General features: G+C 51.4%; 1 protein-coding gene across 5 annotated transcripts in view; it reads right to left on the reverse strand.

Moving 5' to 3' along the window:
• Positions 1-6,296, reverse strand: part of TUBGCP4 (tubulin gamma complex component 4) — a 38,483-nt gene extending 32,187 nt beyond the window's left edge. For 3 of the 5 annotated variants that reach the window (XR_015795885.1, XR_015795886.1, XM_088139346.1), the window contains exons 1-4: positions 6,096-6,294; positions 5,841-6,008; positions 5,630-5,734; positions 4,246-4,299 (exon numbers count right to left, since the gene is read on the reverse strand). Coding sequence is in view for 2 of the 5 variants with exons in the window: in XM_088139346.1 (XP_087995472.1) it covers positions 4,246-4,299; positions 5,630-5,734; positions 5,841-6,008; positions 6,096-6,170 (402 nt within the window). In the remaining 3 variants the exon portion in view is untranslated. Of the gene's footprint in view, positions 1-4,245; positions 4,300-5,629; positions 5,735-5,840; positions 6,009-6,095 lie in introns of all 5 variants that reach the window. The other 2 variants (XM_088139347.1, XR_015795887.1) reach the window with 2 other exon arrangements.
• Between the last annotated feature and the right edge of the window lie 6,690 nt (positions 6,297-12,986).

Consider the following 12,986-nt stretch of genomic DNA (forward strand, 5'->3'; position numbering starts at 1 on the left):
GCAATGCAAATATAGCAAGACATCAAACTCAAGACTGAAGCAATATAACTCTGACAGCCTCCATCTTATAGCTGCCTGCACATGAAGAACACCATCTTAGGCTGCATGGGCTACTTTATACAAAGGAATGTAACTGATGAAAAATCCCATTTTTTTATCAGCAGAGGGACTCCCCACATGGAACATCCAGATATTGCAACAATCACAGGCAGACTTCCTGTTATATTCAATACTGAACAACTTGAAATACTCTTCTTCTGAAGGAATTTCAGCTGCAAAATAATTTTGTTCCCCCAAACAAAGACCCACTGAGGACCATCCACCTGCCTACAACCATCTATCCCCTTGTGAACAATGGTAACTCATTCCAGTGTTCTGCCAAAAAGCCCAGTAGACGTTCCCAACCAGGACAACATCAAAATGTTACTGGAAGAGGAGCTTTCCAGGTTGGAAGGTATCCCAGCTACTGGGGAAGAGCAGAGGGCAAGGGCTAGTAGCTTGTGATGTGCTAGATTAAAGCTGAAAGGGCATCCAGAGGCAAAAGGAAAGGCTGATGCTGCGAAGACAGGTATACCTTGGGAAGTGAAATATCAGACCATGAAACAAAACAAACTTGATGCTGCCAGAGCAGAAAAGTCAAGACTGATATTCTGGACATCAGCGCTTAAATGGACTGGAACAAGTCACTTCACAGCAGAGAAGCATCAGATTTTCTACCGTGGACAAGAAAATCATAGAAGAAGAAACATAGCGGCCCTCATTATTCACAAAAGGGCATTAAGGAGGTTTCAGAATTGTGACTTGAAAAAAACCTCAAATGATAGAACAACATCAGTTCCAGTGCAAAGCAAGCAACCACACCATGGTGAAACAAGTCCAGATCCAGAGGAGCCGTAGTTCAACAGTTCCATAACAACTTGCTTGTTGATACAACACACATGCACACAGATACAGTCACATTCATTTCAGGCAACTGAAAGGTTATACTGGGAGTAAAATATCATCTGGAGCAACAGGAAAACTTGACATTGGGATATGAAATGAAGCAGGAGACAGCTAATAGTAATAGTTTCTTAGACAGCTAAGAAAATTCAGTATTTATAGCAAATATCTTTTTCCAGCTGGACGTCACCAGATTAGCAACATCAAAATCGAAATGATTATATATTCTACAACTGAAGATGGAGAGGATCTATAGGTAGCCCTCACTTAACGATCATTCGTTTAACGATTCAAAGTTATGATGCCTTGTAATGGGTACTTTATAGTTCATAAAGCACTTCTGGCCATCGTTAAATGTCATGTGGGCTCCCCAGCGGTCATGTTGCCATGTTTTGGGCACTTGGCAACTGGCTCGCATTTACGATTGCCAAGAGCCCCATAATCACGTGATTGCCATTTGCAATCTTCTCTGCCGGCTTCCCCAGAAAGTCAGTGGGGAAGCCAGCAGGGAAGGTTGCAGGCAGAGGGGATGGAGGGAAGCTGAAATCCTTCTGCAGTCTGCAGGAATGGAGCTCAAATCCTGAAGATTTGAGCTTTGTTCCTGCAGCCCCATGAAGCTCCGTACACGGAGGGGAGGGGAAACTCTTTGGCAGGCTGCAGGAATGTTTGAGAGCAAAAGGGTTGCCTTCTGGGAAGATTTCAACTCCACGCGGAGCTGAAATCCTTCAGCAGGCAGCCCTTTCACTCCGTTCGTTCAATGACCTGGGAGATTGCTTAACAACCTGGGAGTGCCTGGACTGCAGTCATTGAGTGAAGCAGTCGTGTGGGCACCTCGCTTCACAACCACTTTGCTCAACGATCAAGATTCCAGTCCCAGTTGTGGTCGTTAAGTGAGGACTACCTGTTATAAAAAAACCCCTGGTGCTGTCTGGGAGTCAGATCACAAGCAGCTTTTTCCAAAATTCCAAAACAAATGGCAAAATTGACTTGTTTGATTAGGGACAAAACAACAAGTACTTCTATAAAAGATTGGAAACCTTTTATGGACTTTTTGCTGAAAATGGACAAAATGAACTGGTGATCTCTGGATCTGCTGATTAAAATGGGCTGAATATGGGAAGAAGGGAACTATATAATTCTAGAGGGGGAGAAATGGTGAAAGTTTGTTCATAACTGCTATAAAGATCAGAAACCACATCTTTAACTTTCTTTTTTCTTTATCTGTACTGCTTCTAGCACTTTTTCTTTTATCTTTTTCTACTTTTCTTCTATATATTTTTTCTTGTTTAACTTTTAATTATGTAAAAACTTATAAAAAAACCAAAAGTACAAGACATGAAGTGGGTGGTAGGGGGTGGGCTACACTTGGGGAAGGGGAATCGCACCTTGAGCAATATCCAGGAGGGTGCCTTTCTGATCCATTTACAGCTTTCAGAAAATACCTTGATGGAAATACCCTCAGGTGGCACTGCCTCTGTAAACATCAGGAACAACGGCTGTAGCACCAGGCAGGTGCCTTGAGGTTTGCAACCAAACTACAAGGCAACAAGCCGTTCCCTCCAGTTCTTCACACAAGCAAGCACTTACAGGCATGGACCGCGGACCAAGCCCTATTCCAAACCACTAGATTACTCATTCCAGTTTGATGAGTATTCCAAGCATTGCTTTTGAGCCAACTATAGATCCTTTAAGATACATGCTATCCAGTAAATATACTTAATTAGTTTGCAAACCAGAATGTCATGTGACATATTGCCAAATGCTTTTTTCAGTAGTGCGCAAAACCTGAAATATTTGAGTTTGAAATGACATTTCAAGTTTACCTAAAATATTCCAGTGTTGTTTCAGCCATTCTGGAAGCATTCTGAGTTCAACTTAGGGCTGAATTTGAAACTGGTGTTTCAAGCTTGAAACATCTGGAATTTAGACCATTGCACTCCACTAATATTTTATGTCTACAGCATGATATCACCCAGGAGGTCCTCCTATACTTCACGGAAATCCTTGGTCGCTTCAAACATTCTACCTTTATTTCTGGGGCATGCAATGAGTAATTAAGGGCTTGCCTAGAGCCCCCTACAGTTAGTAGCGATTCAAAAGTGGAGAGATTTCTATAACTACAGTAGCTCCCTTTTTGCCTGAGTGAACCAATCTGAAAAATTAGGAAGGGAAATAGTTAGCATTTTGCCAAAGTCCAGTTCTTTGAAGATATGCAGGGCTGGAACTGAAACTGATCTGCACAGCGCTACCTACAAGGAGGAGGAGAAAAAACCCATCTAAGATTTAACACTAAGAGAGCCACTTTGATGTAGTGGTTCAGGTGCTGGTCCAGAAACCAGCAGACGGTGAGTTCTAGGCTTCCTTCAGGCATGAAAGGCAGCTGGTAACTTTTGGCTAGTCATTCACTCTCAGCCTAACCTACCTCACAGGGTTGCTGTTGTGGGGATAATAGGAAGCAGGAGAGTTAAGAATGTTTGCTGCTGAAAGAGAGAGAGCGAGAGAAAGAGAGAGAGAGAGGATAAAAATATAATAATTCTTATTAGAGTTAGTCCTCACTTAACTATGATAACTGCGACTGGCAACTGTTGCTATGCAACGTGGTCATAAAGTGAAATGTCACGTGACCACGCTGACTTATGACACAGTTGTGGCAGTCCCAGCTGCCTTTGTTAGGCAAATCCCGCATAATCACTGTGTCCCACAGTCACAATTGCCATTTATGACCTGCTGGCATCCCCACTGACTTTGCTTGTCGGAAGCCAGCAGCGAAGGTTGCAAATGGCAATCATGTGACCATGGGATGCTGTGATCTCATAATTGTGAGCTGGCTGCCAAGCACCCAAATCATGATCACATGACTGTGGGGATGCTGCAACAGTTGCAACTGCCAGGACCTGGTTGGTTGGTTGTTGAACAAGTGGTCATTCAGTGAGGACTGCCTGTATTCTCCACATATTCTAAGAGAAAGATCAGATGGAGGGGCATGAAATGAAACGCTTCCGTACCCTCAAATCCATCTTTAGAGATTGGCTGCAAAAGAGCAAGAGTAATTCAGCCCTGTACTCCTCTTTTCTGGGACTTGTTCTCGATAATCACTCCAAACTACTGTAATTAGTGGCATATAATTTTGGCCCGCTCTCTCCTTATTTCAAGCAGGTTCCCAATTGGCCCCATTGGGTGGAGTCTGGGTTACATATTAAAATAAAAAACTAATCTCTGCAAGCCTGAAATCTGCCCCTGTTGCGGCTGGGGGAGTCTCTTTTCAAGGTGCAGGTGAGAAATGACTTCTCTTGCAGTACTCACCTGGTCCAGAGAATAGTTGACATAAGAGATGGTAAGGTGAGGATCAGCCAGAAACTGCCCAAAACAAAGGGATAAAGTATGAGTGTCTACAATGAGCTTTCGGTGGGAGGGGGAAGGGAAAAAGAGGCAGGTTGTCAGGAAGGTAACCTTCTGCTGTGTTTTATTTATCCTGCAACACCTTATTTGAGATAAGGTCCTAATCTGTCAGAAAATGCAAGCTTGGAAGTGTCTATCTTGCACAAGACAGACTAGTTTATTGTCAAAACTTGTATTATTACCGTTAAGGTGGGGGTCCTCCTTCACCCTGCCTGAACATCAGGCTTCCCTCATTTCAAAACCCTGCTATACAATCTACTAAACTGGCCATTTGGTTCTTCTGTTCTATAGTCATCAGATCACCATTGCCCATCTAGGTACCTAAGCGCTGCCCTTCCAGATGCCTCTCCTTGCCTTGCAAGGTACTGAAACCTACACCCCAGAGATCCATCTCATTCTACACTTTGTTTTGTGACGTGGACAGGAAACCAAAATATGAGCCATGGAAATAGTGCTGGGAATCTTGGGAAATCAGGTCTGCCCCTTTAAACCAATTATTTCAATCCCAAAATACCATAGAACATTTTCATTTGCCCATTTTGGAGGACTGCATACAGTCCACCAAAGAAAGACATTTTAAGAAGTTGCTACATGTTGTTATTTTTTCTCATTGTGTGTTGCTACCCCTAAAAGGCTACCCAGCAGGGTCCGATAAATTTTATGTACTGTATCCTATCTTTTATCAGATAAGAACAGGTGGCACAGTTACATTAAAGGTTGCTAAGATTTGTCAAAGGTCAAGAAAGGTCCAAGAAGAAATGGTTTTGTCAGCTGAGAAACAGATAAACATGAATTCATTGAAAATGTTAGAAAGATGCCCTCCTGGTCTGTCCAGCTTGGCATTCTGGCCAGCAGGGCCAAGGTTGACCGGGAAGCCGCTCTTACCCCTCAGGGCTGCGGGTTGGGGGGGCGGTAGTTACAGCACCAGCAAAGGCAGGACCTCGGGTGCAGGGGACCTTGGAGTAAAGTGAACTGGGCTTCCGGGAGGGTTCACCCGCCTATTCTGTTTCCTTCTCGGGTAGCCCAAAGAAAGAAGCCGAGGGAGGCGGCACAGAGAGTGGCCGGGTTCCAGCGCGCCCTCAGCCGGGCTGAGCACCCCCCGCCCGGGCCACCTTGGGCGCTACGCACACAGAGCGCCTCTTAACCATCGGCGCTTCGTCCGCCGCCTACGGATCTGCTTCCGGGGGCCCTGCCGTGCACTCCCGGCTTCCCCGCAGGAACTCCGTCCCCTCGGGGTTCGGGTCCGGGCCCCCGTGGGCGTCGGCCCGCCCCCTCCGGCGCCCCTCACCTCCTGCTCCAGGGCCAGCAGCGCCTGCCGGTAGGGCTGCAGGACGGCGTCCAGCCCGGTGCAGAAGGCGCGCAGGTAGATCCCCGGCGGGGAAGCGGGCAGCTCCTGCAAAGACGGCACGGCGGTGACTCCCCGCCTGCCCACAGCGGCAAGGACGGGCCGCCCCCCCGTGCGGCCCTCCCCCCCGGGCCTCCCACAGGGGAGGGCGCACCTGCGGCGCGGGCGGCGGCGGCGCGGGCGGCGGCAGCGGTGGCTGGACGTGCTCGGCGAACTGCTCGATGAACTCGTGCAGGCGGACGTAGAGGGCGCCCAGGCGGCAGACGCGGGCCAGGAGGGCGGCCTCGCTCGGGTGCAGGAACGGCGGCGGCTCCGGGGACACCTGCGGGGGAGGAGGGGGAGGAGGCGCGTGGGCCGGGCTGGCGGAGGGGCGGCAGCCCCCCGCCCGCGGCCCTCCCGGCGCGCCCACCTGCAGGCTGCCGCCCCCGCCCACGAAGAGGCCGCCCGTGTAGCCGCGCAGCGCCAGCAGCAGCTCGTGGATCATGGCGCCGCGCAGAGGCCCACGGGAAGCGGGAGGGGCCGCGCCTCCCGTCCCGCGCAGCCGCCGGGCGCGCCGCGAATGGCGGCGGGAGCCCAGCCCAAGCGACGCCCTGGTCGGGGAACTCTGAGCCGGAGTCCTGCCGCCGCTGCCGGTTTCCTGCTGTCGGGAAGCCCGCCCCCTCCTCTGCGCACGACGGGGAGGCCGCGGGGTGGGCCGCCCGCCTCTCTTCGTCGGAGCCCGGGGCTTTCCTGAAGGACCCGCTAGGCGGCTGGGGCCGGGCCCTGAGCCGCCTCGCCCCTGGGCGGCCTCCCGCCGCCGCCGCCGCCGCCGCTCCTGGGCTTTGCGAGGAGCTCCGTGGAATCGTAATCGCGAAGGCCGGCGCGGCCTTCGCGATTACGCTGCGGCGATGAGGCCCGGCAGGGCGATTTCTCCGCGCTCGTTGCGGCGGCGCTCCGTGCTGGGGAGTCCTCGGGTTTCTCGGAGCTTGGCTGTTTCCTTGCCGACGCTTCGTTCCCCGGCAGGGGCACGTCTTCAGCGCCAGCTGGGCATTCTCTTCTGTTGGCTCTCTGCTGGGTTCCGAGGGAGCGCGGGGCTTTCCTGAGGATCCGCCGGGCAGCTGGCCCCGGCGACTTTGCCGGAGCTGGAGGAGGGCGATGCGTCCATCCTGATGTTCCTTGATCCCTCAGCGGCCTTTGGACACATTATTCTTCTGGACTGGCTCTGGATTGGGGGGTGCCACGTTTCTCCTTTCTCTGTGATCAGCTTCAGTTGGTTGAGAGGGAGTGGGATTAGCCTGCGGTGCCCCACCTTTTCAAACCTACATGTGGCTGTCGGCCCCCTGGTCCTGGAGACTTCCCATCTCTAGTTTTGGATGGGGTAGCACTCTCCCACTAGAGGCTGGCTATGTGCGTCCTGGGGTCTTCTTGGACTCACAGGTCCTACTCAAAGAGCAGGTGGCAGCATTAGCTAAGAAGGCCTTGGCACAGATTCATCTAGTGCACCAGTTGCACCCGTTCCTGAATCAGGAAGCCCTTCAGTCGCTTGTGCCCTACATGGGACTGGCCTTGAAGACCACTTGTCCGGAATGCAATGGCACAAGCAGTAATTGGGACAATACAGCTTGCCCAGCTTGTCCAGAATACAACGGCATGAGCAGTAATTAGCATTCTGCGGTGATACCACATTTTTTAGATGTTTTTATCCTGCCTTTATTATTTTTATAAATAACTCAAGGCAACAAACATACCTAATGCTCTTTCCTCCTGCTCCTATTTTCCCCACAACAACAACCCTGGGAGGTGAGTTGGGCTGAGAGAAAGGGACAGGCCCAAAGTCACCCTGCTGGCTTTCACACCTAAGGCAGGACCAGAACTCACAGACTCCTGCTTTCTAGCCTGGTGCCTTCACTAGACCAAACATTGCTCTCCAAGCTGCGCTGGTTGCCATTCAAGGTGCTGGTTATCACTGATAAAGCCCTATGTGGTATAGGCCCTGGTTATTTGAGGGACCGCTTCTCTCCTGTAGTTTCTGCCCATTGAATAAGATCAAGCAGAGTGTATGCGCTCCAAGTCCCTTTGATTAAACAATGTCATCTATTGGGACCTAGAAAGCATGCCTTCTCTGTTGCGGTGCCTGCCCTCTGGAACAACATCCCTGTAGAGATCCATGTGGCTCTAACCCTGATGGAGTTCAGAAAGTCGCTGAAAGCCTGGCCATTCTCCCAGACCTTGGGGTAGGGTGGCCCCCTGTAGGACTGTTATGGACTTTTGTGCTGGACAGGTATGATCTATGTTCTTTTATTATTTTTTCATGCTTTTAATGTTGCACACCACCCAAAGTCCTGTGGAGTCAGGTGGCCTCTAAATTGCATAACAAATATATAAATTAATTCCTACAAGGGCTACATTATATATTAAAGTTCAATCCTATTTCTTCATAGTTTGGCTGCTGCTGCTTAATGCCAGGTCAGTTAAAAACAAGGCCCCCATCATAGGTGACTTGATCACTGAGGAGGGGGCAGACCTGGCATGTATCACCGAGACCTGGCTGGGGCCTGAGGGGGGGGTGCCCCTCTCGGAAATGTGCCCAGCTGGGTTTACGGTGTGGCACCAGCCAGGATACCAGGGCAGGGGAGGAGGGGTGGCTGTTGTCATCCGAGAGTCTCTGGTGGCCTTCAGGGGCTCTGCTCCACAGGTTTCTGGCTGTGAGACACTGTTTCTTAGGTTGGGTGCCCACGAACAGTTGGGAGTGCTGCTACTGTACCAGCCTCCCTGCTGCGTGGCAGCCTCCCTGCCTGAGCTGCTGGAGGCCGTCTCAGGGCTGGCGGTGGAGTTCCCCAGGCTTATGGTGCTGGGGGACTTCAACCTGCCATCCCTGGGGCGATCCTCTGAGGCAGCTCGGGAGTTCATGGCTACCATGGCAGCCATGGGCCTGTCTCAAATTGTGCGGGACCCAACCCGAGATAGTGGCCACATGCCGGATTTAGTTTTCTTGTCTGAGCAATGGCAAAGTGACCTGAGGGGAGATGTACAGCTTTCCCCGTTGTCAGGGTCAGATCACGCCCTGGTGACCCTGAGTTTCTCCTATGCCACCCCCCTCTGCAGGGAGGCAGGACCCATGCGATTGGTCCGCCCCCGGCGCCTGATGGACCCGTTAGGGTTTCAGAGGGAGATGGGGGATATTCCCGTGGACCTGCTGCACGGTCCAGCGGAGGCCCTGGCTGCTGCCTGGAATAGAGAAGCGGCCGGGGCCTTGGACAGGATCGCGCCTTTGTGACCTCTCTTGCCACGCCGGCCCCAACACTCCCCGTGGTTTACGGAGGAGTTGAGGGTGCTGAAGAGGGTTAAGAGACATCTAGAGCGCCGCTGGAGGAAGACATGGACTGAATCCGACCGAACACATGTTAGAGCCGCTATTAAGGCCTACATTGTGGCTATAAGGGCGGCGAAGCGCCAATACTTCTCCACCCTTACTGCGTCTGCAGAGTGCCGGCCGGCGGTCCTGTTTGGCATCACCAAGTCCCTCCTGTCAGGTTCGGTCAGCACGGGGCTTCAGGGAAGCACGGGGCTTCAGGGAAGCTCGCAGCCAGACCACGCGGAATCCACCGGCGGTAGCTAGCGGGGAAAAGAGGAACTGAAAGCGCCGCTAATTAACGGGCCACCTGCGCCCAGCCAAACAGGAAAACCGCAGCGGAAGCTTTTAACTATAAACTGATAACGGCACGAGCCAGCAATGAACGGGGCCACAGGCAGCGAAACAAGATCGCAACGCAGCACAGAACCCGCGGGCTTGCACGTAACGGGGAGGAACCAACCCAGCCGGAGGGGGACTGGCAATCAAGGACAATAGACCCTGACCGATCCTGCCATCATGAACAATCAAGGGGGATTATTGGGGGCCCATAATCCGCAGCTGCAACGTGATCGCGGGGTGGGAAAAAAGCGCGGGAAGGGGGGAATATAACAAGTGATGCAATTGTACCAAGCCAGTCCTGGCTTTGCTTGTGACTACTACGTTACGCATGAGTAAACCTTCTTTGTGAACCACACGTGTCACGAGAGTTTCTCTGTCGAACGGGGCAAACCTTACACCTCCTGGGTAAGGGGGATGTGACGGTGCATTTGCAGAGCCGCACGGAGGAATTTGCAGAGCACCTGCAGGATAAAATCGCTCAGATTCATTCCAAGTTGGACTCCGAGTGTGGCGCAGGGTCTGGGGAGATACTGGGGGATCGTTCTTGCCCAGTTAACTGGGAACGGTTTGATCCTATTGTTCCTGAGGAAGTGGACAGGATCCTTCGGTCTGTGAGGGCCCTGGTGAAAGCAGCTCGGGAGGGGACATGTAGTTGGATCCAGGCGATGGTTCAGGCATCCTTGCAGAAGGGAGTGTTTCCGGCACCCTTTAAAGAGGCGTTGGTGCACCCCCCTCCTCAAGAAGCCCTCCCTGGATCCTACTATACTGGACAATTTTCGTCCAGTCTCCCACCTCCCCTTCTTGGGGAAGGTGGTTGAGAAAGTGGTGGCTTCGCAGCTCCAAAGGGTCCTGGAGGAAACGGATTATCTGGACCCTTATCAGTCAGGTTTCAGGCCCGGCTATGGAACGGAAACGGCATTGGTCGCACTTATGGATGATCTCTGGCGGGAGCGGGATGGTGGTAGTGCGACCATCCTTGCTCTCCTTGATCTCTCAGCGGCGTTTGATACCGTCGACCACGGTATCCTATTGGGACGGCTCAGGGATATGGGGGTGGGTGGCAGAGTTTTGGGCTGGTTCACCTCCTTTCTCCGGGGCTGATCCCAATCGGTGATGATAGGGAGCGAGAGGTCCCATCCTCGGCCCCTCCTTTATGGGGTGCCTCAGGGTTCGGTTCTCTCTCCACTCCTTTTCAACATCTATATGAAGCTGCTGGGTGAGATCATCTGTCATCATGGGATGAGGTATCATCAGTATGCTGATGATACTCAACTATACATCTCCATCCCTGGTGAGGTAAGCGATGCTATTTCCGCCCTCTCGCGGCGCCTGGAGGCTGTGAGGGTCTGGATGGGGAACAACAGGCTCCAGCTGAACCTTGGCAAGACGGAGTGGCTGTGGGTTAATGGCTCTTCTGTATCCGGGATGTTGTCATCATTGGTTCTGGATGGGGTAGCACTGCCCTAGACAGATCCAGTGCGTAACTTGGGGGTCCTCCTGGACTCACGACTCCTGCTCGAAGAGCAGGTGGCAGCCATGGCCAGGAGGGCTTTTGCACAGCTTCAGGTTGTGCACCAGTTAGGCCCTTTCCTGGATCGGGATGCCTTGCGAACGGTCACTCATGCCCTCGTTATCTCCCAGATAGATTACTGCAATGCGCTCTACACGGGGCTACCCTTGAAGAATATCTGGAAGCTGCAGCTGGTCCAGAATGCGGCCGCGCGGGCGACTTTTGGGGTCCGAAGAAGGATCCATATAACACCTCTGCTCTGTGAGCTGCATTGGGTACCAGTTTGCTTCCGGGTCCAATTCAAGGTGTTGGTTATCACCTTTAAAGCCCTACATGGCATGGGGCCAGGCTACCTGAAGGACCGCCTCGCCCCCACGATCTCTACCCGTCCCACCCAATCTCACAGAGAGGGCATGCTTCGGATCCCCACGGTAAAAGAACTCCGATTAGTGGGGTCCAGAAGGCGGGCCTTCTCTGCTGTGGCCCCCGCCCTTTGGAACATCTTGCCCCCAGAGGTGAGACAGGCCCCCTCACTCCAGGCCTTTCGGAGGGACTTAAAGACATGGCTCTGCCATCTTGCCTGGGGCAGGGAGGGAAGAAATCAGAATTGGGGTTGGCTGGCCCCTTAGTGGTATGCTGTGGCCCCAGCGGCCTCTTGGATTTCTTAGCTTTTTTATTTTTTAATGTTTGGTTTTATAACTTTTAACTGTATTTATGTTTTTTAGTATGTTGTAAGCCGCCCAGAGTCCCCCATTGTGGGGAGATGGGCGGGGACAAATTAAATAAATAAAATAAATAAATAAAATAAATAGTTGTATTGTCGAAGGCTTTCACGGCCGGCATACGATGGCTGGTGTGGGTCTTCCGGGCTGTGTGGCCGTGGTCTTGAAGTTTTGTTTCCTAACGTTTCGCCAGCACCTGTGAACCGGCATCTTCAGAGTGCAGGAGCACAGACAGGAGCAGTTCTCTCTGTGCCCAGGGTGATGTGACCCTTTTTGTGGGTATTTATAGAGATCTGAGTGGGGGGGAAGGAAGGGGGGGAGATTGGGTGTGTGTGGGTGGGGTTGGGTTACTGAGTGGCTGCTTGTTTTGGTGTCAGCATCTGTGTGTATCTTCCTGGGGATTAGGCAGGGTTTTTTCTTCTATTGAATTGTTAACAAGGGGCTGCTGGGGGTGATTAGCAAGTTCATTGTGTGAACTGTTCACATGTCCTGGTGGTTGAGCTGAGTTCGTTGACCTTTTGCAGGCTGTATTTTTCAGGATTGGTAGCCAGGTTTTGTTGATTTTTAGACTCCTCTTTTTTATTGAAGCTATGCTGGTGTTTGTGAATCTCAATGGCTTCCCGGTATAGCCTGGTATAGTGGCTGTTGGTGTTGTCCAGTATCTCTGTGTTTTCAAATAGGATTTTGTGTCCAGTGTGCTTGAGAGCATGTTCAGCTAATGCAGATTTTTCTGGTTGCTGTAGTCTGCAGTGTCTTTCATGTTCTTTTATCCTGGTATGGATGCTGCGTTTTGTGGTCCCGATGTATACTTGTCCGCAACTGCATGGTATGCGGTATACTCCTGCAGCGGTGAGGGGATCCCTTTTGTCTTTTGCTGATTTTAGCACTTCTTGTACTTTTCTGGTGGGTCTGAAGATTGTTTGGAAATTGTGTTTTTCCATCAGTTTTCCCATGCGGTCTGTGACCCCTTTGATATAGGGCAGAAATACTTTGTTGGTGGGTGGCTTGTTGGGTTTCGCAGATCCGATTGGCACGATCCATGAGGGTTTTGATAATGCCTCTTTTCTGACGTGGGTGGTGGTTGGAGTTTTTGTGTAGGTAATGGTCTGTGTGGGTGGGTTTTTCTGTAGACTTTGTGTCCTAATTTGAGGTCTGGTTTGCGTATGACCAACGTGTCTAGAAATGGAAGTTGGCCGTCCACTTCTTTTTCCATGGTGAATTGTATATTGGGGTGGACGCTGTTTAGGTGGTTCAGGAACTTCTCTAGGTCTTCTTCATCCTGACTCCAAATTGCGAAGGTGTCATCCACAAATCGGAACCAGACTGTTGGGGTAACAGGTCCGGTTTCTAAAGCCCGTTTTTCAAAATGTTCCATGTAAAAATTTGCTACGACTG

Source organism: Python bivittatus, unplaced genomic scaffold (assembly GCF_059951505.1).
Source record: "Python bivittatus isolate LINGU-HERP-01145 unplaced genomic scaffold, Pbiv_v1 ctg000210_np1212, whole genome shotgun sequence".
Classification (NCBI taxonomy): domain Eukaryota; kingdom Metazoa; phylum Chordata; class Lepidosauria; order Squamata; family Pythonidae; genus Python; species Python bivittatus.